The 25,979-nt window shown below is 35.3% G+C and overlaps 1 protein-coding gene across 13 annotated transcripts in view; it reads left to right on the plus strand.

Annotated features, from left to right (window-relative positions):
* The window catches only part of RYR2 (ryanodine receptor 2), a 408,101-nt gene that overhangs the window by 218,666 nt on the left and 163,456 nt on the right, over positions 1-25,979 (plus strand). For all 13 annotated transcript variants that reach the window (XR_011094640.1, XM_068676244.1, XM_068676247.1 and 10 more), the window contains 6 exons: positions 1,851-2,043; positions 3,741-3,957; positions 5,656-5,760; positions 11,262-11,365; positions 16,028-16,111; positions 20,922-21,081. Coding sequence is in view for 12 of the 13 variants with exons in the window: in XM_068676244.1 (XP_068532345.1) it covers positions 1,851-2,043; positions 3,741-3,957; positions 5,656-5,760; positions 11,262-11,365; positions 16,028-16,111; positions 20,922-21,081 (863 nt within the window). In the remaining variant the exon portion in view is untranslated. The remainder of the gene's footprint in view (positions 1-1,850; positions 2,044-3,740; positions 3,958-5,655; positions 5,761-11,261; positions 11,366-16,027; positions 16,112-20,921; positions 21,082-25,979) is intronic.

A 25,979-nucleotide genomic window follows, 5' to 3' on the forward strand; every position in this document is an offset into this window, starting at 1 on the left:
AGATTATTGGTAAACTGTAGAACTGACAGGAAACTGGGTGAGGCTTGTTAGACTGGCAAGTTGTGCCACTGTATAGATACGAGCTTATTTTTTAAAGACCCTTTACAGATGAGAGAGACTTGTTAGTGAGTCAGCTGTATGTATGATTCAATGTCTGATATTGAATATTGAAGATTTGAGGCATTGTGGCTAGGTACTTGGAAGAAGAGAGTTTTACATTTCAAAAAACTTCTCCAATCAAAATAGCAGAAGATTGTATCACAAAGTAATAATATACCTGATAGAGTGGCATCTTGATAACATAGCTGCCACTTTTGCTCTCATGTATGGTGAAAATTGCTTTGGAACAATGATGCATAATTAATGGTGTCAGTAAAGATGTGTCATAACTGAGTTTGTCAGATGAAGTATTATTAAAGAAAAAAACAGAAAATATTGAGGTAACCCAAATAACTTTTGTAGTTAGGTTCACTTTTAGGGAGGAAACATAAGGTTACTTAAAATCATAATTATTTTTCTACCTAATGGAAACTTCTTAAATCAGAAATGTCACAGAATAAATTAATAATTTTTGTGGCTCTTAAGTCAATAATCCATCCCAGTCAAAAAAGTCAGATCAAATTAATATACTTAGTTTTTAATATTAATTTCTGTTGTAAATGTGGCTGACAGATTCGGAAATATTGTTTTCCTTGACATTTTCTGTGGGAAATGTAATACATACATCTCAAACTTAGAAGGACATTAAATAGTTGAATTTTGAAAATCATGGCCTTCGCAATCCCAGGCTGACAAGTCTCTGAAACATTTTGAAAATAATCTTTGGAGAATGAAGTATTTACTGCATTAATGAATAGCAACAATAATTCCTACCACTGAGCTGCTGTTCTGGAACAGGTCTTTGCCAGAATTGCATTTAATTAGCATTTGTTTCTTCAGTCATGCAATTACTTCTTTAATATAGAGAAGTGGAACTCATAGAACTTGAAAGCCTAAGGCCAGGAAAGAGATTTAAATCATTTGGGCTGACTGTGTAAATCAAAGATCATTACATATTTCTTTTAAAAAGTCAGTTCTTCATTGAACCCAGTGACCCCTATATTTGGCTAAATTTTAACATATAAAAAAGCATCTAGTCTCAAGTTGAACACCTTGAATACATGAAGCATCCACTGTTTTCACAAATAGTTCTTTTAAAGTTTAGTCACCCTTGACATTAAAAAAAAAAAAAAAAAAAAAAAAAAAGCTAAGCTGTTTCTCAAAGTAGTGTTTCATGAATATATATGCTTCAAAACTGGTGCTATCTTTGATATGTGCTGGGAAAATACTAAGTTAGGATGTGATTATGAAACTGCCTAGTATCATCCGGTACCATGATCTGGGCCATTTTCTGGTACAAGAACCATCTTGCTTTTCCTAAATAATTGAAAGTACAGTACTTGTCCTTATCTTGAATAATGAAAGATTGTTTAGTTAAGTATACTAGGTTCCATATTACACACTTACATTCGTTTTGCAATATACTTTTACATGACTGTGAGGAATAAAATTTAACTTACCTGGTTTTAACTGTTTATAAGGGTTATCAGTAATTATATTCACTCATATAAGATGTAACTTAATCTTTATGATTAAAATAGCTTGATGTTTTTGTAGGTGTGATTATGTGCTTCTCTTCACCATATTACAAGCTTAAAATTGGGTCTTGGATTTTATAGGGTGAATTTGTTAATTAATGCATGTGTGCTCTATTACTGTTTCCTGTTTCTCTCTCTCTTTTTTTTAGGCTGCTGTGAACACCTGTATGATTCTCTGAAGTTTTGCTAAATGCATCTCCTTTGCTTCCATAGGTTGTGTAGCACGAACGGTAAATTCTCCCAACCAACATCTGTTAAGAACTGATGATGTTATTAGCTGCTGTTTGGATCTGAGTGCTCCCAGCATCTCTTTTCGGATAAATGGTCAGCCAGTTCAAGGAATGTTTGAAAATTTCAACATAGATGGCCTCTTCTTCCCGGTTGTGAGCTTCTCTGCAGGAATAAAGTTAGTATCCAGTGTAGTTTTTTTCCTGGTCTCTTGTTTTCCGTAGATATGAACATGCTAAATTATTTCCCTGTCTGTCTTTACTCTCATTTCCCTTTCTGACATCTGCTTCTTTGGCACAGCTCCTGTTCTTGGATAGTGAAAGCTACAAAGGAGTCCTGAAGAGGTGGTGCATCTGTTGTTTTTCATAGGTGCATTCAGGTGGTTTGCAGATAGGCCTTAGAAACAGCTTTATGATTTCTTAGCTGATGCTACAATGCACGTTCACTTCCAGGATAGCATTAAACGTATATGGGAAAAAAAAACAAAAACAAAAACAACACTTATCTCTGTCTTTGTTCTCTGATATTAAAAATGTTTGCCCAAAGGCACTTGTTATGAGGTGGTAACTGTTATTTGAAGATATATTATCTGCATTTACCTTAAGAAATGGTGGTACACTTTCTTTTTAGCAGGACGGATTAACAGGACTCCAGTCAATCTCTGTTCTGATTGTTGTACAGGTTTTCTATAAAATTTCAAGTGACACTTGAGGTGCCAGACTTCTGCTTCCATGTTTTCAATACATTGAGGCTATAATATTAAAAAAGTTTGTGAGAAATTCCAGCAGAAGGACTGACTTCAGCAGAACTGCCAAACATAAAGGCTGAAAGCTGATTTCTGCTGGAGAGAAAATGATGCTTGGTTAGAGATCATTAAAGAACAGATAAATACTACAGAAACTAAAAGCTAGTATCTTATTCCAGGTACAAAATGCACTTCTTTAGACTTTTCCTTGAACAATGCAGTTACAAAAGATATAGTGTGATAAAAATATAGATATGCATACTGTGAAATGCAGAACCGTTTTTCTGCATGCCTTATCATGCTTTATTTCATGAGATAAGTATTTGACAGATATAATTCATGTGCTATGTAGGAATGACAGCAATCTTATGAGACACAGCAAATATTAAAGAGGGGAAAACATAATTCTGTTGCAAGGCCAGGGATTTTCTATTTTTTTTCCTTTAGAATTGAAATGTTCTAGGAAGATTTTTTTTTCATGTAATTTCATTTATTAATTTGTTTAGGAACAAAAAAGCTATGAAAAATTCACCGCTTAGTAATGAATAAAATAGTGTTTTCCCCTAGGTTTCTACTAACATGACAAGTATGTGATTTGGGGAAGAAGATATGGGAGCTGTTGTGTTGCATCCTAAATGTTTAGTGTTCTGTGAGAGAAAAGGAGGAATCAAATTCTGCTGAGTTTTCGGGCTCATTTCTGAAATGAGAGCAAATGGAGAATTTCCCAATGTATAGAGAGTTGACAGGTTCCTGATTGATTACTCTGGGCTATAATCTCAGCCTTCTGAATCTCAAAAGCCTGCTGCTTATTTCATAGGCATGCCAAGCAAGCTGATCTCCTCAGCCCCCCACCTCCCTGCCCCCCTCCCATCACTTATTTAGAATATTTTTATTGAAGCAGAAATTAAGTAAAAGAAAAAGAATGCTTAGTTTAGTTTTCCTCTTTTTCTTTTCACTAGTTAGAGTTGAAATGTAATTAATGCAAATAAACTGTAGCAGTGTTTTTTTCTTTCCTTTTTTTTCTTTTTTCCCTTTTTTTTCAGTAACATTCAGTAGTTGTTAGACTGACATACTGATGAGGTTTGACACCAGAGGTATCTCAATTATCTAAATCAACTATGATTTTACAGGGTACGTTTCTTGCTTGGAGGTCGCCATGGAGAGTTCAAGTTCCTTCCTCCACCTGGATATGCCCCTTGCTTTGAAGCTGTCCTACCAAAAGAGAAACTTAAAGTGGAGCATAGCCGAGAGTACAAGCAGGATCGCAGCTACACAAGAGACCTACTGGGTCCCACTCTTTCTCTCTCACAAGCAGCTTTTACCCCAGTTCCTGTGGATACTAGCCAGGTATTGAAACTAAAAGATTAAATTTCCTTATGCAATCACAGACATTATAGTGCTATCTTATTGCACACTTGTTTGAATTTACAGCTTGTTTCAAACTTGTATTTTTTCTCAGATTTTTTCTGATACATTCCGTCATTAGAAGTTGAAAACCGGAAAAAAGTCAGAGGCACCACAAAGTCCATATAGCACTCACTAAAAATTTCATCTATTTCAATTCACAAACACTGTAGTGAAGAATATGTTTTGGCCTTAATATTAGAGTATATGAAAAAAGAATATTTGAATTTAGTGTGTTGTTTTGACAGTTGCCACTGTCTTAGAATCATAGAATCATTTAGGCTGGAAAAGACCTCTAAGATAATCTAGTCCAACCTTTTAACCTAGCACAACCAGGTCCACCATTAAATCATGTCACTAAGCTCTACACGCATACATTTTTTGAAGGCCTCCAGGGATGGTGACTCAACTACTTCCCTGGGCAGCCTGTTTCAATAGGCTTCACAACCCTTTCAGTGAAGAAAATTTTCCTAATATCCAAACTTGAATCCCCTGGTGCAACTTGAGGGGGTTTCCACTTGTCTTATCACTTAGTGCTTGAGAGAAGAGCCCAATCCCCACCTACCTAAAGCCTCCTTTAAGGTAAGTGTAAAGCTCAAGATAATTTGTGGCACTCAAGATAATTTATATAATACTGTCTTTATTTAAAAGTAATAAAAATATCTTTTTTTATTACAGTTTAATTAAAATTACTAAAAGCTTTGCACTAAGACCTTTAGACCACCTTCAGCCTTATTTGTTTACTGTCCTTTCAGCTTACTGAGTGTGACATTTGACTCATTGTGGGCAGAAACTTCAGTGTGGGCATTGAAGTTGTATTTTTCTTTTTTCCTTTTTTTTTTTTTTTTTTCATGTAGTGGGAGAGAACAATAATTCTAGTAGCAAAGAGCTCGATCTCTGAACACAGATAAAAAATAAGTTTTTATTACACTTGAGCAGAGTTCTAGATATTACAACGTTTTGGACACCACGTAGTCACATTTTACCATATTTAGGAACTTGTGCCTGGAAAAAATCACATCAGAAAGAAAAAAAAATGCTACTTAATTTCAATATGTGCTAAATACATGTGTCATTAGTTATTGTTCTGTAATACTAACAATTAGGGTTACATTATCAGGATTCACAGCATTGCATATTTAAGGTCTCTGGTTTCTGAGACACAGAGTATCTGATTTAGAATTTTGGAGATAGCCTCCTGATTTCACTTTTCACCTGTCATCATGATATCTCTCTTTTTATTGATGTGCAGTTCTCAAACATTTGTATTTGTACGAAGTGTTTTACAGAAAATTACTTCAGTTGTTGAGATTTTTTTCTTTTTTTTTTTTTTTAATCTGAGAAATGCTATTGGTTTGGGTAGCTTTTACCTAGCTGCCAGGAATGTATTCTGTGCCATTTGGAAGTGTTGGGATTAAAACAGTTTTCTTCCGCTGGTCCAACTCTAGGATTTGTAAGGGCATATGTTAAAGTATTTCTGTTGATCTGGGAATTCTGTATCACTTTAATCAGTAAGAACCGAATAATTATTTTGGATTGGTTGAGGGATGTGGTTTATACAAATTTTGATGGCTATGAAAGTCTATGTTGCACTGTCAACCAACTTCTCTGTAACAGCCTCTTTCTCTCTTTTCTCTTTAGATTGTTTTGCCTCCTCACCTGGAAAGGATTAGAGAAAAATTAGCAGAGAACATTCATGAACTTTGGGTTATGAATAAGATTGAACTTGGCTGGCAGTATGGACCAGTATGTACCTTCCAAATTAATTTTCTGTTAATTACATAGTATTATTTAGCAAATCATCTTCAAAGTGCTAATGGGACTTTTTTTTTCTTTTTTTTTCAATCCCTCTAAGGTTATTAAGGTTTTAGACCCTTTCCACTGCAAGTAGTTGGGTAAACCAATAGTGCTTGTGTATTTCAAAAATAAAATTCTGGTATAAATATTATCTGATGCAGAAACTTTCCACCAGTCTAACGGCACAGAAAGCACATAGTGGATTTTACACCTTTTATTTGTTCTTGGGAAGAAGTTCAGTCGCTTGGTGGAATAAACAAATAAAAAACATTATTCTTGGTTCTCTTTGCAAGAACAGACTGTAGTAACTCTCTTAAAAGTTCCACACAAAAGGTATTAATGAAAAATAATTATTTCTTATTTTCCAAGTTTATTAAATGCCTTTAAATTTGCCTTTCTCCTTCCTTCTCTCCTACTTTTTAGACTAATGTCTATATTAGGTGCTTCACATCATAACTATTTTCTTATCTCTTTCCTAGTTTTCATGGAGCTTGGCAGAAAAAAAAATGACGTGGCTTCTGTCTTTGTTACAAAATGCAATCGATTATGTCAATTAGATTTTTAAATAAATCATAAAAATAAAATAAAATTAAATAATAATAATAAAACAGGTTATTTATTTAATGGATACCAGATGGTGTTTGTTCAGAACATAAAAACACATAGGAGATACTAGATGTAAAACATGTATGGATGTATAGGAACATATGTATTGTATTTTTTTTTTTTTTTTAATATTTTGGTTTTCTGAAGAGTTCAGACTATGGAGGTAATATATAACTGGGCACAGGAATTGTATTTGATGTAGTATGTTGCAGTACTTAAAAAGCTTTGATGAACAGAGATTTGATGACTTTTTTTGTTGCCTTCCTGACCACAACAAACAAACAAAAAAAATAAGTTAAATTAACATGACAAAACTTGTTAATTGTACATACCAGCCAATAATTACCACCAAGAATCTAACTGAAACTTTGAGCACTATTTTCACTTAATCAGTTAGATGAGTAGCATTAACTTAAGCAGTGTTAAATGTAGTTAAGTTCAGAATGAAACAAAGTGCTAAATCTTTCAAGTTCTGCTTGCTTTCTCTGGCTTTAGTGTTATGCAGTTGGATGTATTCACTTTGGAAATATGACTGAGTGTTTGCTAATTATCTCCTGGAGGCTGACTTCTTAATCATCTTGGTTTTTCACGTGTGACTTTATCAGTTGAAGCCACTGTATCCCATTCTTTTTATCTGAATTGATGTTTTGCAGTTACTGAGGCAAGGCATGAAACCAAATTTAGCTGGTTTAGGGGTACATATATGACTGCTCTAATCTTAATTAGATTTCTTCTTAATTCACAGCAAGATGCATGTAGGTAGTTCTGAAGGAGTGGTGTTTTTTCACCTTTAAAGGTCAGTGTTTAAAATGTTTAAAAGCTAAAAAGCAGAGAATCCACAGATGTAGCTGTCTCTCCAGAATATTCAAAAGATATGTCTGCTGTAGGTTGCCTTTTATATTGTCTTCTAGATGCCTGTTATATCAGATCACCAAAGATATGTGCTGTAAATACTGTGCAATTACTAGTGTATTTTATACCTGTAACCAAGTAAAGTAACAAGCTAGCATAACAAAATTAAAATGCATTTTGAGGACTTCAGTTTTAAAAAGTTTGCTTGTTTTGTTTGTTTTAGTGGTTTAATTAAAAGTGTGAATTTGAGTGGTATTTAGGTTCCAAAGTCAAAATTATCAGATGCATCTGCATATCTTTTTTTTCTCTTAAACTTCCCTATATAAACAGCTACAAAAATTAAGAATTTACAGGTGTCACAAGTTCCATCACTAATGTATTTGCTAGGCATTAGGCTTTATACTGTGGCTCAGAAACAAACAAACAAACAAAAGCCGGGGGGGGAGGACTGGGAAGGCAACCTACAAAATATGTTGAATATATAATAAAAAGTATTGTATATTGTAGCTGTAGAATGAAAAAGAGTCACTAGGGAAAATTCAACCAATATTGGAAGTCAGAAAAAAATGTGAAGTCTAAGATTAAAACAAAACAAACAAACAAACAAAAAACCAACCAACCAACCAAAAAAAAAACAACACTAAACTAAAATGGTCTTTATTACTGGAGACTATACTGAGTCATTTTATTGATGCACATAAACTTAGGTCTTGGAAAGAAATCTGCAAATAATATTTTCAATGTCTTCTCAAATAAATATCTCTTTTTGGCTGCTAATGATTTTGATCAAGTTGCTTGACAGTTAAATTGCTTGTATTAGTTGTCCAAATAACATTATCAAATGCAGAAAAATATCCCATCGAGATTGTAAATGATCTTCAATCCAAAACATAAACAGCTGTCTGCTGTTCAATTTGATAATTATTGTATGCTTAGATGAAAATGCAAAAATGTGTTACTCAGAAATGTTATAAAGACTTTTTAGTGAGATTAGATAAACTAGACTAAATAGTAATGTCCAATTTAGTTATTGTTACAGAAAAACCTAAAACTGTCAAGAATAGAATATGATAAATATAAATTAAATTTCAGTTATCAGACTGTGCGTTGCTTAGCTGCTGGCTGCTTTAAGCCACAATGATCCATGTTCATATTCACTTTGTGGGTTCTCATGTAAAATTAGCACTCAGGACTTGAAATCAGAGAAACTTTATCAATAGGTTAATTTTAAGACTATATGATTTTAAAATGAAAACCAAACAAACCCCTATGACACCACTACTGCTTGGGGCTATGCCCTGTGTCTTGGAATGGTTGTGTCCATGCTCTCAGTTCCTGCAGCTGCCACAACACTGTGACCACTTGCATGCTGCTTACTGGCAGCATGATTTTAATACCGTAAAAATGCCTGGGAATTGTTTGAAATAGTTATTTAGCTAGAGATAAAACCATGCTGAGGACTATTCTATTGTTTTCACGGCATACCCAGTTTTAGTCCTGTGCCTATTCTCCTACCTTGGTCTTACTCAGCTTATTTGCTGAATTGTGCTGTCTGTGGTAGTCAGTATCCTTTGTGTTCTATGCAGAGTGTGTGCTATTCATATCACAGTTATATCCCCATTCAGAAATGGAGCAACATGTTGAAAAGAAAACCAGCACTCAAACAGTAAAAGGAGATGTATTTACTTTTATAGTATAAACACTTTCAGAAATATCACATTATTTTAATATTTAAGACAATTCCTTCATGACTGAAGCTGTATTTGCGCTCTCTATCAAATACCATGCGAGCCTGCCCCATGATAGTGGGTTGCATCACAGCTTGAAGCCATGGAGCTCCTGCTGACCTAGTATTTTGAGAATTACAGAACACACAGATTATAGGACTAGTTGTTATCTGTTATGTATTTGATTTACTTGGCTAGTTGTACAACAAAAGAGCCCATGACTACATGCTTCTTCTGATAGTTCTGAAGCTAATTAAGGTAATGTGGCCATGAAAACAAGTCAGTTTACTGCTTCTGGTCATCATAAGACAAAGAGAAGAAAGTAACAGAAAACTATAACACATTTCTGTCTATCTGCATACAGAGATAGCTTTGTTGTGTCACTTTTGAACTTCTCAAAGGAAAAAGTGTTGAGCCTACTTCTTCTGAAGTAGCAGCTCTGTCCTGAGTTCCATCAGCTCATCACTGGGTCATATGGGGTCAGTACTGGTGAAAGAGGTGTAATATGGAGAAGTTTGGTGTCACTGAAAAAGAGTAGATAATTCATATTCTTAAGTTCTGTGGAAGTGGAAGACACTCATTTGTAGGGTACTTTGCTGTGTCTTAGCCAAAGATGCTGTAATAGTGAATCTAACTGCTCTAATTGTGTATGTGCAGCCAGAGAGCTGTAGGTGTTTCCAGCTCTTGCATCAGCACAAGGCACTACATGAATAGGCTTGCTTCTCCTCAGGATCTATTGAGCTGTTTTTTATTGTTGTTGTTGTTGTTGTTGTTGTTTATTATTTTTTTTGAGAGCTATCAGAGAGTCAAGTCACAGGAGCATGTATATAGGGTTGTGATGTCCTCTCCTATGCCAAGTTGTTCCTCACTACCTATCACCCTGTGTGTGGAACTGCTGAGGTGTTCCCCAGCCTGCACCTGGTAAAGTGAAACAGATTAACTCTCAGTATCTTGTTGGCTGTCTGTCTCCCTTGAAAGCTGCAGAGGTGTTAACATCTTCAGTAGCACAGTTGTTGTTTGTCAAGTGAACAATAATTCTGCACATCCTAGCTGTCAGGAAAAAGATATGCTTGGATTTATTTATCTCCACAGATAAATTGAACCTTGAACCTTGTTATAAAAGCTTTGTTTAAAAAACAACAACAACAACAACAACAACAAAAACTTCCTTACAAATTAGTGGCTGCCTTATATTTAGTTCATTGTCTTGAATGTACCTTGGATTTTATTTCAAGTTTATGCATTTTGAAAATAAGTAAACTGAAGCTCTAAAATCAAGTGGCATTGAAAAAAATTACAGCCCTTGAAATTTTTTTCCTGCATTCCAACTCTTTTGAAAAAGTGTTTTCGTACAAGTGTGTAGTCTTGAGTAAGCAAGTATCAACATTTTCATTTGAAGCTAATATTTGCAAATTATATATATATGTGTGTGTGTGTGTGTGTTTTGTAATCAAGCCTTCTTGCAAGACAATCTTTTTAGATTTTATTGACTGAGCAATATGTTCTAATATGTTGAAGACAGAAATCTGAGAGCAGTAGAATGCTTAGCTATCTTGGCATCTCATGTTGCCCTTCCTAATTATGACAAGTATTAGACTAAAACTATGTATATGAAGTGCTGGTTAAAAATGTTATGGATTGAAGTTTTATGTTTATAAAAGGTAGGGTTCTGTAAATTATGGATTTCATGATGTCTGTTGCTACAGTAAAATTAAATTAATGTTCCAGTTATTTTCGACTGTTGAATGATTGAACTCTGTTTGTATGACACTGAACATAACTTTAAGAAAGAAACATTCACTCAATTTAAAGGGTAGGGAAAATTTATCCTTAATTCTGTATGTTGTTATATTCACTAATTACTTCAGTACTGTTCAGATTAGCTTATTTATACAAATTGGATACATAATTTTTCAAACACTGTGCTGAAGATGAGTTGTTATTTTATGGCTATATGTCAAAACATAATGAATTGAGCTATTCTTGAAATTTGGTTATTTGTTGTGAACCTTTGTATGATGATATGTACAAGTCAACATGTATTCCACTTGAGATCAATTTGCAAATACAAATCTTGCCTTACCTGAACAGAATGCTTATACTATGAGAAATAGTCTGAAAATACAGACTTTTTCATTTTTGAAGTGCTTTTCAGTTTGCATAATGCTGATAAGATCATCCTGAAGTACTTTGTGTTTTGAACTGTTTTTAAATTTCAGCTAGTTTTTAAGACATGCTAAATTTATTTCTTTACTGTCTTTTCAGGTTAGAGATGACAACAAAAGACAGCACCCATGCTTAGTGGAATTTTCAAAATTGCCAGAGCAAGAGAGAAATTATAACCTGCAAATGTCACTTGAAACATTGAAGTAAGTTGCTTCAAACTTCTAAAGCTTACAGTAAGCATTTCCTCAAACCTAAGGAGTTGCAGTTTCCAGAATTATAATTTGACATGTGGTGTTTCATGCTGGGTGATGGGAGTAACATGAAAATGAGAGTCAGATCCATCAATGAATGATGTGGTTGGCACTGAAAATGGCTTTGATAAATTCTGTTTCAATGTCTATGGAAGTTTTAGCCTGTGTAAGTAACATGAGTTAGCTCATGTTAGTACAAATACATAGTGATAAGCCTTTCTTTTTCATTTCATAAATTGTTATGTTATTGTGGTAGTGCTGATTATGAAATGAAAACTCCAGCAGATTTTGTCTAGCTTGGAGTAAGGAGAAATAGATCCAAGCTTTGAAAAAACTCTTTTATTTCTTGTTTGGTTTACTTCCATTTAGTTTAATTAGTTTTAATTTTCTCTGTTGATGAAGCATACTTGGACAATTGATAGATATTCCTGGACATGACTAACAATAAGTTATTTCTGTATCTGTGCATGTTGCCATAAAGCAGTAGTATGCATTGTGGATGGGCTGTTAGATGTGTGAATTTCATGGCAGCTCTCCAGTTGGAATGCTAGAAAATTTCAGTGGGATGTTAATGGGCATGTTCATTAATTTAGTTATCTGACTTACAAAGAGGCAATTTTTCAGCTCAGCTTTGTCAGTCAAGCAGATGTGAATTCTTACTTTTCCATGAATGCATTGGAAATCTATTAGCCAAAGTAGTTTCTCACATATGTTTTCCATTGTATTACCAGCATGTAAAAATAGTTCTAAAGACTAATACATATATGATTCTTCAGTGAATCCTATTTGCAATCTATTGAAATTTTATTTCATGGTAAAATATTGTTGCGTTCACTTGTACATAGCATTAATAAAGATAACTTTATGCATGTGATAAGTCAGAGATAAATTTCATTCAGAGAGAACTTGAACTCCTTTCGAGGCAAGAAAGTAAATTCAAATTTGTCTTCAGCAAGGTACTAGAATTACAAGGAAATTTTTAGGCTCCTTTCAACACAATATGTGCTAAGAATCCGGAATAGCTTCTTCTTTTCCAATTTTGAACCTATCATCAACTTTTCCTACAGATGCATCTTTTGCTGGATATATAATATCTTTTGCTATATAATATGACTCAGGCTTATCATTAAAATAATACCCTCAGTATTATTTTATAAATGTACACTCATAATGTTTCACTAAATATTAAACAAATTTTAGTATTCCTTACATCATTACTGGTTCAGGACTAGCAGTTTTCTAATCCAGCCCTGACTGTATAAACCAATTTGGCTGTATAAACATATAAATTAGGGATTTCTTCTATTTTAGTAATTTTTTTTAACTTAATATTGAGAGAGCCTTTTTATTAAATGGATAGTATCCAAAACATAAAGTTTTCTGTGAATCTCAACATTCATATGGTTTACTGAGTTTAGTCTTCATGTTGTTGTATTAGTCCCTGTTTTTCTGAAGTATGCAGTTCTAATTTTGCAGTATTGTGTTGTATTTGGCATGTAGATATCTACTGTTCAGGGACTAGGAAATGAGCATCATGGTCATTTTGTTTCTGTAAGCCCACAAAGTTGAAAAAGTTAGTCCACTAACCCATTCTAAATAATGCATGATTGTGATGACTCGATGTAATGCATGTTGTTATGACTCAAATTGTAAGCTAGTGGTTCTTTACTTGGTATTTCATATTTACTAGCAGTCAACTTCAACAACAGGCAGTGGAGAGGAGAGAAAGAGAATGTTCTTTTAAAACTTCCTCTAATCAGTTACATGCTATAGTTGTTAAAATTTGGTCCAAACTGTACTTCATTCTCGAAGGTGTTGCAAAGCATCAAGAATTAACTCTTTACTGTAATTGTTTTTTATTGTTGGTTTGTTGCAAATTTTGCTGTCAGCTATATTAGATGAGAGGCAAAAACCAAGAAAGTTCCAAGTCACGTTATCTGACGCAATATTTCAATATCTTGAGATCTCTGTATATTTTTCAGTATGATTGAATATTTTTATAAAGTATAAAAATGATATATGAAACGTGAATATGTCAAGATTCAGGAATGAGTTACCTCTGAAAATGTCATTCATCTGAAATATGCTTGCTCATATTGTTTCTTCACATTATTATATTTATTGTGTAGCTTGATATTTTATTCTGTTTTGATGCTTCCTATTTTATGGCTGAATTGCCCATATCTACCTATTTACTCAGTTGTGTGTGTCATAACTATATGTATCAAAATTATGCCGAGGGCTGCATTAAAAAGACTCCTTTAAGCACTTCTGGTTTTCTTGTTTAGCTCTGAAGTGCTGCGGGGGTATTTCATGTTGCAACAGTATTGATGATTCAGCCTCAACAGTTAACCAGAGGTGTGATTAAAATCTAACTCATGGGGCCCAGATGCTTTTTAATCCTGCTGTGACTCTCTGACTTGAATTTGCTCTGTTCAGCTGGAGATAAAGTAGGGTTCAATTTCCTGTCTTGCATTAAAAGAAAATTAGGGTTAGTGGGGCTTAGCTCCACTGTACTGCTTTCCCCTGTTAGATAGGTTCTATTGCTTACGCTGGTGATAACTGTATGGGAATCAGGTATGGTTTATGCCAATTGAAATATATCTGCATGGAACATTTTTAACAAATTACGTGTTTTGCACCACATGGTGATTTCCTGGTGTTTGATTTAACTATGTAATTTTAAGTTGGGATTCACAGACCATAACAATAGGGCTTACTTCACATAGCTAGCACTAAAAATCCACTTCAAAAATCTCCTTGAAACATATGATTCTTCTGCTGAGAGATATATGCCTAGCGCAGTATTTATGCTCATTTTTTTTCCCAGTCAGTTCAAGAGCAATAAATATAGTTAGAACAAGACCAGAAAATACTGTTTTTATATAGAGACAAGAACAAATCAAAACCTTGTATTGTATCTTCCTTCAACATTGTTAAAACTGGGACTGGAGTCCAAGCTTTGCACATGTGATTTCTCTTGTGTAACCAGTCAAAAAATGGGTATTGCTCTCAGCTTTTGAGAAACTTCTGATCTGACACAAAATTGTCCTATTAACTTTTACCCAGTATTTATTTTCATTTTACTGTTAATATTTTAGTAGTGCACCTAGGTTAAAGAAGCTAAGACTTGATAACCCAGTACTGAAATTAAGAGCAGGAACAAATAATTGATGAGTTACAGATCAAGATGGATCTTGATATAAATCCTCAAGATGAATGAGATTTAAGAAATACACTGCTGGATAACATGTATGTATGGAAAGGAGGGAGTTTGAAATTATGAGAAAGCTAATTAATATTGTCAACCCTGTTTTGAGGTCATATATTAACTGTTTTCTGAAATAAGCCTTATCCTACAGGGTCAGGCTAGACTATCTTACCTGGGTCAGCGGCTCTGTGGTAGAAGCCCTGTGGTCCACAGCACCCTGTTTCTAGTCTGAAAGTGGATCGATGCGTAGCATTCATTCTGAGCATTGTGATGGCTGTTTTGGTCTAATGCTTATAGTGTATTCTGTTGTCAGCCCTCTCTTTAGCAGTGTAGCCTAACAAAATCCAAATCCAATTAAAATCTGAGTAACAGCCTAAAGAAGGCACATTTTAAAGATAACAGGTGATGTTTCCTGCCTTTTCTCCTTTCTTCAGTTTAGGAGTGCTGTGGATTAGCCCTGGCAGGCAGCTAAGTACCATGCAGTCACTCACTCACTCTCCCTAGCTGGAATGGGGAGAGAATTGGAAAGGTAAAACTGTGAGAATTCATGGGTTGAGATAAAAACAGTTTACCAGATAAAGCAAAAGCTGCATGCGCAAGCAAAGCAAGGAATTCATTTGCTACTTCCCATTGGCAGGCAGGTGTTAAGGCACTTCCAGAAAAGCAGGACTCATCATGCCTAATGGTTTCTTGGAAAGACAAATGCCATCTCTCCAACCATCCCCCACCTCCTCGCCCTCTCCTGAAGCCTTTATTGCCAAGCCTTTATTACCCCTTTGGTCAGTTTGTGTCAGCTGCTCTGGCTGACCCCCCACCCTCAGGCCCCCTTCTGGCAAGTCAGCAGGAGAAGCAGAAAAGTCCTTGTTTCTGTGTAAGCGCTGCTCTGCAACAAACAAAAACATTGGTGTGCTATCAACACCATTTTCATCAAAAATCCAAAACACAGCATCACACAAGACTTCACAAAGAATATTAACTTCATCCTATCCAAAACCACAACAGAAGAACCATGACATAGCAGAAAAAAGGTTTTGATATACAGCAGTATGAATTGGTATATAAGCCATAGAAATAGGTATATGAAGCAGAAAAATATATTTCAACTGCAGGTAATCTTTCAGCTGATGCCCCACACAGAAGAAATAAATGATATGATAGTTCCATTTTGAAGTAGTCCACTCGTATTTTTACTAAACTGTTTAGGAACATCTTGTGGCATTTTCTTAATGTCACCATAAAGCTTATTACATATACCAAAAAAATGTGGTGTTGATCTCTCTGTTCTACACTGTTGTAATTCCCATAGGTCTCAGTTGTTTGTTGTGTGTTGCTGTTTATATACCTAGGAACTACTCAATATAGAAATACTGGCAGTAATTTTATCTCTGATTCCTGTGTTCCAGAACCCTGCTGGCATTAGGCTGCCATGTTGGAATTGCTGATGAACATGCTGAAGAAAAAGTGAAAAAAATGAAACTTCCAAAGAAGTAAGTTGAAATTCAAATGCATCTTTTTGTTAGGTAGGATGAGTTAAGCAAACAGTTGTTATAATAATTTGATATTATATTGCTGGTTTTACTGTTACTTATACTATACATTCATGCCTATGAATTTTAAGAAATTTACACATACCTTCATCTACACTTTTACATTTAGATATTTGTGATCTGATGTGTAGACAAAGTTTTTGTGTGATATATTGAAATTTCTGGCTTTCAGTTCATCATTACAAAGATTTTTTAGAGTCTACTGTAACGACTTTTCGTGGGATTTTTATGACAAACTCATCCATGCATTTTTGATATGCTACTTTCAACCCTTTTGAAAGTCGTAGAATGGCCATATAGTGACAACCTCTACAGAAGTGGTATAGCTGCCTCGTTTCTTCCCACGTGATCAAGATTGGCAAGAGGTTTGCTAGGACTGGTATAGTAGCCTCCACTTCTGCAGCTTTGAAACAAGCTCTCATTGTCCAGCCAATGTGCCATGGCTTCTTCCTTGGGAATGAAAAATTTGCGAACATTAACATAGCTGAAAGCAATGGAACTACACTTGGTGATAAGCATATGACAACACTATGTCCCAATATGCTTGAGGTCATGATTTGTAAGCTTGTCTAGCTTAGGATAAAAGAGATTAAAAAGTGAATAAGTGTAGAACAGTAAAGGTCACAGAAGAGAACTTCTGATTTTTCTGTTATTCCAAAATTTAAATTAGAAATTCAAGTTCCTTGCTTATTATTAGGAGCTTATTGCACTTATTGTGCTAGTACCACCAGTGCTGAGTTATCTTAATGTTGCTGAAACTCGTAACTTTGAAACTCTTAATGAAACTCTTAACTTTGGGTATCTGAGGTCCAACCATATATACAAAGTCAGAATTTTGATACCTTATATACAATGGATAATGGATACAAAAAAAAAAAAAAAAAAAGCAATTTCAAGATGTGTGAGTATTTGTAAGGCTTTTTTTTTTTTTTTTGCATGGGATACAATCCTGGAGAGATTTGTGTGGGATACAATCCTGGAAAGAAGAAGAGAAGAAGGATTGTTCTTCTGCAGCTAAAGTAGCTTTACCCATAAGAGTTACAGGAGGTAGTGTGTAAGAATCTAAGGTTTTGATGGGAGAAGAGATCTTACTTCCTGTGTTTGTGCCTGTGGGTGATACAGATGCATATCCCAACACTTGGTCAGCTTTCCCATGATAATGTATTAATGGTTCTTATATCTGCCTGACACAGAAGCTTTATCCTATTATGAGAAATAACAGCAATAGATATCACTTGAATGCAATTAGCTCATCTGCTCTACTTTCTAAGCAGTTCTGCATTTCTCGTGTGCATATTCTTGTCTTTCTTAACTGCTTTTCCTTTTCTGCCATTCTGTAATAACAAATAATATTGTAAAATGCTAAGAAAACAAATATGTATTTGTGTCACTCTAATAGAATTTTGGCATCACAGCCCCATGGGCTGCAGATTGGGGAAAAGCAAATTTTTAACGTAAGTTTGTGCCAGAAATTTGCGGTTTCTAATACAGCATAACTTCACAAAGGTACTTTTTTGGACCAGTTTGAACAATAGTTTAAAGTGCACTGCAAATACAGTTTTTGCTGATGTAAATTCTCTTTTTCTTACAAAGTTTTTTCCAGGTATAAATTTACATTAGGTTATTGAACAATCCAAACTTAAATAACCTTTACTTTGCAAATATCTCTCTGAAATTCTGAATACTTAGTATTTCTATAGTATATAAAAAAAAGTCAAAATTAAAAGAAAAAAGTTAACCTTTTTTCCTGTAAAACAACTCACATAGACTGCTGGAAATCTTTAATCAAGAGAGCAGAATATGTACTCAAAACATTAAAAAAACATACCTCTACTACTCTCTGTTAAACTTTAGGTGATAGTACAAGCAAAGATGCCATAAAGCTTGTTATAAATCCATTTCAGATCAGTATGGTAGTGATAATGTGCTATTAAAGCAGCTAAATTTTCAGCTTGAAAATTATTCCAGATTGTTTTACCTACTTCTTTAAATCTATTTATAATGTATTTATAATGTAAGACCACCAGAGATACTGATAAGATAGGACTGGTCATTTTACTGATTTGTGGAGACAACCAGATGACCAGACAGGAGCTGTGGCTGTAGCTACTTGTTGCAAATGGTAACATCTCTCTGCAGCTTGACAGTTTTTGAACATGAATTTGTACACACACAATATTTTGTTTTTAAGGATCCATTGATACTTATCTTTCATGAACAGCCATTTACATCCTGAAATAAAGTATACACATCCTCTGAGATAAAAACATGAACATCTTTTGAGACACCCGGTCCTTTTACCTTGCTCTTACATAGAAATATCTATGGCTATCTTACCTTTTTAAGCACAGGAGAACAGTTATGCAGGGGATTGTGACAAGGAAGAATGCACTGCCATTCAGTGTTTCACCCGCTCTTACTTACACTTTTCCCTAGGCTCCCATCTGTGGTAGCTGGGCCCAGTTGTGACCTGCAGTGGGGCCATTGGAGCCGGCTGGGTTTGGCACTGGGCAGCCATGGCCTTGCCTCACAGAGGAGCTCTGCAGCCCTTGGCCAGCACCTCATCACCAACACACATTGCTCCCACTTTCTGTCTACCCCCTGCATTGTTTTTCCTGCTTTATCTTCCCGTGTACATTTCCTGAGCAGTTGGTACGTGTCCCACCGACTCTGTGCAACATCCTGGACCATAAAAGTTACATCCTGATGAGTTGCAAAGCCCCATTTTGCCTGCAGTGCCTTGATAGTCCATCAGTTAGCAGTACTGACCAGGTTTGCTTCTGGATGTTGTCAGGTTTCCTGTTTCTGTGTTTGTCTCCTTCTTTCCTTATATTCCCAGTTTGGCAATGCCCTTAGCAAGATACTCTGACTGAAAATAGTCTCTCATACTCGTCTCCTTGCCAGTTAGTGAGATTGGCCAGGCTTGTTGTCATCATTGACTCTCTTAGCAGGTTTATGTCTCTGTATGTTCTTGTTTATGGCTTCCCCCTTATTAGCCCTTTTGGATTGAAAAGGCAATGCACCAGATGCGCATAAAGCAGCAGACACTATGCTTCTACATACCTTTAAGTGCTGGACTGGAATGATTATTGTCGTGGTTTAACCCGGCTGGCAGCTAAACACCACACAGCCGTTCGCTCACCCTCCCCCCTCCCTCTCTGGGACGGGGGAGAGAAATGGAAAGTGAATCCCGTAAGTTGAGATAAAGACAGTTTAATAAGACAGGAAAATAATAATAAAAAAAAATAATAACAATAATATCAATAATAATACAATGGTGATAATAGGAAAGTAATAATAATATGTACAAACAAGTGATGCACAATGCAATTGCTCACCACTCGCTGACCAATGCCCAGCCTAACCCCGAGCAGTCCGGCCCCTCCCCCCGGCTAGCCACCCCTATATATTGTTTAGCATGACGTCAGATGGTATGGAATACCCTTTTGGCTAGTTTGGGTCACCTGTCCCGGGTCTGTCCCCTCCCAGCTCTTACTGCACCCCCAGCCTGCCCGTTGGCAGGACAGAGCAAAAGGCTGAGATGTCCTTGGCTTGGTATAAGCACTGCTCTGCAACAATTAAAACATCGGGGTGTTATCAGCACTCTTCTCATCCTAAGCCAAAACACAGCATTCCACTAGCTACTAGGAAGAAAATTAATTTTGTTCTAACTGAAACCAGGACAATTATTCAGTTGTTTTGTACTGTGCAATCATAATAACTTGCTTGCAAAGAATCAAAGATTTGCAACCAGATCTGTGTTATCATTTTTATTTTTATTTTTAATTTGATTGAGGGCACAGTTCAGCTGCTAACCAGACCAAGAACTTTCCGTTGTTGTTGCCAATATTATTATAGTACTGTTACTATTATTTTAACATGCTTGGCATACTACTCCAAAAGATTGAAAAACTATCAAATCCCCTTCCCTCTTACAGAGAAATGCTAGGCAAGACTCCTATGTTCTATCTTATGAAGACACTGGGGCTAGAGTTGTTTTGTGTGAGTGGATCCCAATGGTGCACCTTAGTGTTGTAGTCCTGATATACTGCACCAATTACCATATGTGTTACAGTCTTTATTGAAGAAAGCTTGGTCATAAGCAATGTTGGAGATGACTATAATTAATTCTGTGGGAGAAACTTCATAAATGCAGAATACACTTCATTCTTAGGAGTGCTAAAAATAACGAGAGAACTTTTCAGAAGTCATGCTTAAGTTTTAAGCATTTGCTTCTAAGATTTAAAGGTTAACTAAGGGATGAGGTATTATAAAGAAAAATTTACAATAAACAGATTTCATGTGTGATCTTGAGTAATTCATTTAACCTGTTCAGTCTCACATCCCTATATGTAAAAGGAAGAAAATATTTTCTTTCATCAGTAGGAAGTACTTAAACTCTAATAATTATTGTGAAGTGCTCAGAGTTAATTATAACAGCGTTCATATAAGTATTTAGATAGATCACATCTTAATCTACTACTTTAAATATGTGAAAGTACTAAAATACTTTGGAAACATTTTAGTTCAGCTCATTTGGTATGGCTTTCATTACTACAGCTACTTAACCTGATCAAGATGCAATTAGTTTGAAAAAAAATCAAATGTCAGTATGTTATTATTCTTTATGCTAAAAGACAGATTATTTTTATAGACTATTACATACTTGTCACTTCTTTCCTTTGCAGATCCTGTTATTATTTATTTTTCTTACTGACAAGTAACTACAAGTTCTGTGTTTCTTTGGCAGCTACCAGTTGTTGAGTGGGTATAAGCCTGCTCCCATGGATCTGAGTTTTATCAAACTGACCCCCTCTCAAGAAGCTATGGTGGATAAACTAGCAGAGAATGCTCACAATGTGTGGGCAAGGGACCGTATCAGGCAAGGCTGGACCTATGGTATCCAGCAGGTAAGTGCTAACTTCAGTCACTTAAGAAAGCGCTTATTTATTGAGATATTTCACAGTTAAATGAGAATAATTGGTACACAAAAGCAGGAATAAGCATCAAATGAATGTTTGTCAGTCAAGAAAGCAAAAATATGTAATTAGAGCAATCCTTTTGCTAGATCTTCTAGCAATACGAGTCTTCTTTTATAAGCGGGGGAAAAAAGTTGGTCATACATTCTTTTATGCTATCTGTATCTCAGCATGAGAAAATTGCATGCAGGAAGCTAATATGTTTTAGTATTTTAGGAAATGTAATCACTGACTTTCAGTAGGGGTATCATTTAAATGTTGGCAATCCTGGAAATTGGATGTTTTTGTTGATACAGCAAAAACAGAATGTAAACTTCTAGCAAGTACTTTACTAACATATTTCTGGCAAAGGCATTAAGCAACTGAGAACAGTTAAGCCAGTCTCCAAGTTCCAGTCCTACTTGTTATCTTGTTTCAATGATTACGAAAGCTATATGGTAGGTGTCAGAATGTGTTGGAGTGGAATAAAAATTAAGCATGGTGGATTGTTAGCAGCAAAACTCATGGTCTTTGTTTTCACTCTTTTTTTTTTTTTTATTTATTCTTTTTTTAAAGTCAAACAGTAGAGTAATTACAATGAATAATTTGTTGTTTTTCAAAACAGCCACTATGTATCACTTTTCCCTTAGGAGTCATATTTTCTATTCTTTTTGTGATTACCTTTGAATTTTATATAGGGAAACCTATCTTTTGTTAATAAGTGTGTGGTAGCATATCACAGTGAAATTTTAGGAAAATCCACCCTCTGGGAGAAAATATGAGTTTTCATGGGTTTGCGCTGGGCATTTTTTTTTTTTTTTTTTTTTTTTTTTTTTTCAAAAATTAAAAACACTGTTTTGTAGGTACATTTTATTTCCTGCCTACAAAGAGTGTTTTCATTTTTGACAAAAGTTCTAGTTATGTATTTCAGTTCAGCACATTTCAAGTTTTGTTTTTGTACAGGATTGAAGCTCATTCTATTTGCAAAGCTCTTGCATAAAAGAAATATGATTTTATATATTTTAAGTTAGTTGCTTCAACTCATCACATACTGGCAAAAATACATTTATGCAACTAATTATATTCCATATAGCATTTAAGCATTGTCCACTAAAGTATCTTACTATAAAGATACCATTTAGGTACTTTGTAAACTGTTTAAAAAATCTACATTCTGTATTTGGGTCTAGGCACACTATGAACCTATTCTTGCGTTTGCAGACTGGAATATGTATAGTATCCCCTACTATATAGACACTGAAGGCACATATATACCCTACTATATAGACACAGTCTTGGTGCAACTCTCTGCCTACAACAGGACTAAATTTGTCCCTAATACTGCATCCTTAAATAAGGGAAGATGGCCCTTTGAAGTGCTGTTAACATTTCTGATAGAATATTAATCAGGAAAAGTTTTGAAAGTAATGATTTTCTTGTCTGTTGCCAGCTAGGGGGAGCAGATTAATTCATTTTTGAACCCACTGCTATAATCCTATGTTTATGGAGGCACAATTTGCCTCTAGAATGAGAGTCTGTCTGTCTCAAGATTCTCCCAAGAAATATTTCTGATATATTAAAGAATGCACACAATAATTTACACTACGCCTCCTGTATTTTTTTTTTCCTCCCAGAAGCCAAACATTCTCAATTCAGGGCCTTGCCAATCAGAGAGTTTGAAATGAATGAAGGAAAATTTTTACAGCTTTGGTAGAACCACTAACAAAAGTTAAATTTATTTTAGTAACAGATTCTATTTATTAAGATGAAGTTAAGAAATTACTGGGATCAAATGCATCTGTTTGCTACATTTCTAAGTAGCATTGGGAAAATTTAAACCCACATATGTAGTAAATAAGGTTTCTTAGATCTTAAGTGTAGTTTAACCTACTCAGTGTATGTGTGCATCTTTGAAAAAGCAGAAATAATTTTGCTGTATTTGTTGGAGTGAATTTTCAGTTAAATTACATGTTTTCTGAATTAGTGTGATATAATGTGAAAAAGGCAGCTAAAAGATTTCTTGAGTGTTATTAGGTTGGTAACAATAAACAAAAGAAGGTAACAGGAGTGGGTGATGGAGAAAAAAAGATTTCTCCTTTACATTTACACAAGTTATTTATACAGTCTGTATATATGTTTTGATGTGTCTGTTGATATAGAAAATTCTGCTTTTGAAGAGCCTTCATGTGATAATAAATAATTATGAGTTTTATTATAGTCCCTGAAAGATAGCAGAGCTGCTCCTAGGCTACAACTTTGGTTTAAAAAAAAAAAAAATCATTAGACAAATGCACTAAGGCATGTAAACACCTGAAATCAAACACTGCAACTAAATTTCAGAAGAATCATGAAGTCTTTCTTAAGTTGTTAGTGCTGTACATAGGTAAGACTGACTTTACCACTGGAATCTAAAAATGCTGTGCCATTGTGGAGGCTCACTGGAAGAGAGCAGAGAGAAAGAGGAGGACTTTGTCTACTCACTAGTCAGTTGTCTGTGTTTTATCCTCTGACTTAAATTACTGTCTTGGAGGCTAGACTGGAACTTGGGCCTTTCCTGGACTCCTTGCACTGCTCACTGGATGACAGAGCTCAACATGCAAATGAAATCTGCTCTTGGATACTACAAGTTATAGTCTGTTGTTGAGAAAATTTGTGAAAGATAGAGGTATAGTTTTGAACACTTTAGGCTTGTAATTACTGAACTGTGCAGGTATCTAAATCCTTTTGATGGCCAGGGACTGATTGTTACATAGAGAGAGTATCACTATCACTTGGACCTAATAAATACTGAATTAAGATTATAAGCCCTTTTTTTTTAGGTTTTCTGAGATGCTTAAAGAAGACAGCATGAATCAGGTTCTGGTTTTGTCTACCAGGTCATCATCTGAAAGAGACTTAGAGGAAATCCTTCTCTGAATCTCGACTGGGCTTAGGTATATGATCAATATTGAATAGTTCTTCCCTACCAAGACAAAGACAATTATAGGCATGCAAAGAACCACAGAATCACAGAATTTCTAGGTTGGAAGAGACCTCAAGATCATCAAGTCCAACTTCTGACCTAACACTAACAGTCCCCACTAAACCATATCCCTAAGCTCTACACCTAAACGTCTTTTAAAGACACCCAGGGATGGTGACTCCACCACTTCCCTGGGCAGCCTGTTCCAATGTCTAACAACCCTTTCAGTAAAGAAGTTCTTCCTAAGATCCAACCTAAAACTCCCCTGGCGCAACTTAAGCCCATTCCCCCTCGACCTGTCACCAGGCACGTGGGAGAAAAGAGCCTAGAGAATTTAAAAAGTTTAAATGGCTATGAAGCTGGATACACTTTGGTTGGAAAGCCTCTTAACTGGGGTGGCAAATTTGTAGTTTTGGATACTTCTGCTTTAAACAATCAAATATTTTGTTGGGTCTGATCCATTCCAACTGAAGACTTATTTGTGCTGAGTGGGCACTGCTGTTGAGAATGTAATGCAGTGGTGGAGTGAGCAGTGTCATAGTTATGGTTTCAACATATTCAGGTTGTTAAAGAGCATTGAGACCTCAGGAATGTTCATGAACTTCAGGAAGCAGTTCGGCAAGATTACCAGTATTCTCTACTCCCCGTGTTAAGCAGACAAATTACATTAGTCTCACTTATGCGTTAGTGGATGGATGATGTCCTTGAAAACCTTACCACCAAAAGCCTGTCCTGTGGAAGCCATGCTTTGGGTGTTGATGTTGATTTGCTCTTAATTCTTTTTCTCTTTTCAAAATAAGGAATTTTATTTTCTTCCGTAGAAATGACAGACAACTGAATTCCAAAAGCGCATACAATGTTCAGATAACAAATACTATTCATTAAGAGTTGAAAGAGGAGAGCAGAAGAGCAAGCTGCCCCTTTCTGGGTGCTGTGCAAAGATGCTTCTCATTTAATTGGAACACTTACCATATGGCAAGCTGCTAGCTGTTGTCCATGCTGCTGTGTGCTTTTGCTTGTCTCCAACAATGGATTTGTTTCATGGGCTACATTTTTTCATTCCATCAAATTACTGTGACATGTTACAGTACTGTAATAAAGTGACATGGTGCTCTGCTGTGTAATACTCTAAACAGATCATACAGAGCTGTGAAATAGTTTCCTAAGGGAAAGAAATTTACAGAGGTTTGAAAGTAGATGAAGTAATGACTGGGAAATATGTTATAAACAGCAATCATACCATTGCTGTAGGATGGATTAGATGATCTAGAAGTTCTATTCCATTATGAATGCTTCATGGTTTTGGGATTATAAAATATGAAAAATTAAAGGGATACTGTCAAGTAGTTCATGTATAACCCTTTTCTTTTTTCTTGTTATAATCTGATGGGAAAAATGCTTTTCATGTTCCACAATTTTTCTTCCTCTAAATCCACCACTGCTTGTCAGGATTTTTTTCTTTACAAGTTATCGCTGCTGTTTGTGCGTGACTATACACAGTATTTTTGTTCTGCTGCTGCAGAGCCAACCAGCCAGCCAGCAGAGGGAGCACAAGTTAACTAATAAATCCTGTTCCCAGAACTGTGTTGACAGCTGTGATGACACTGATCACAAACAAGTAAGTATTTTTCAGTAGGACAGAGTAGCTTGTCGCTCCATGAAAGGAGCAGAAGGAGCAAAACAGGTAGGAAAATACAAATTTATACTTACAAGAACATATCAAATATCAAGGGTAAGTGGAAAAACAAGCACAAAATCAGTATGAAAAGTACTTGACAGTGTCCCTTTAAGGGAGAAAATGGTTGCCTACTAGTTCGTCTTCTCTGAACTGGGGAACTGATAAATGATTGAAGACAGATAAGACTGATAGATATAGACAAAGGAGCAA

Source organism: Anas acuta, chromosome 3 (assembly GCF_963932015.1).
Source record: "Anas acuta chromosome 3, bAnaAcu1.1, whole genome shotgun sequence".
NCBI classification, from domain to species: domain Eukaryota; kingdom Metazoa; phylum Chordata; class Aves; order Anseriformes; family Anatidae; genus Anas; species Anas acuta.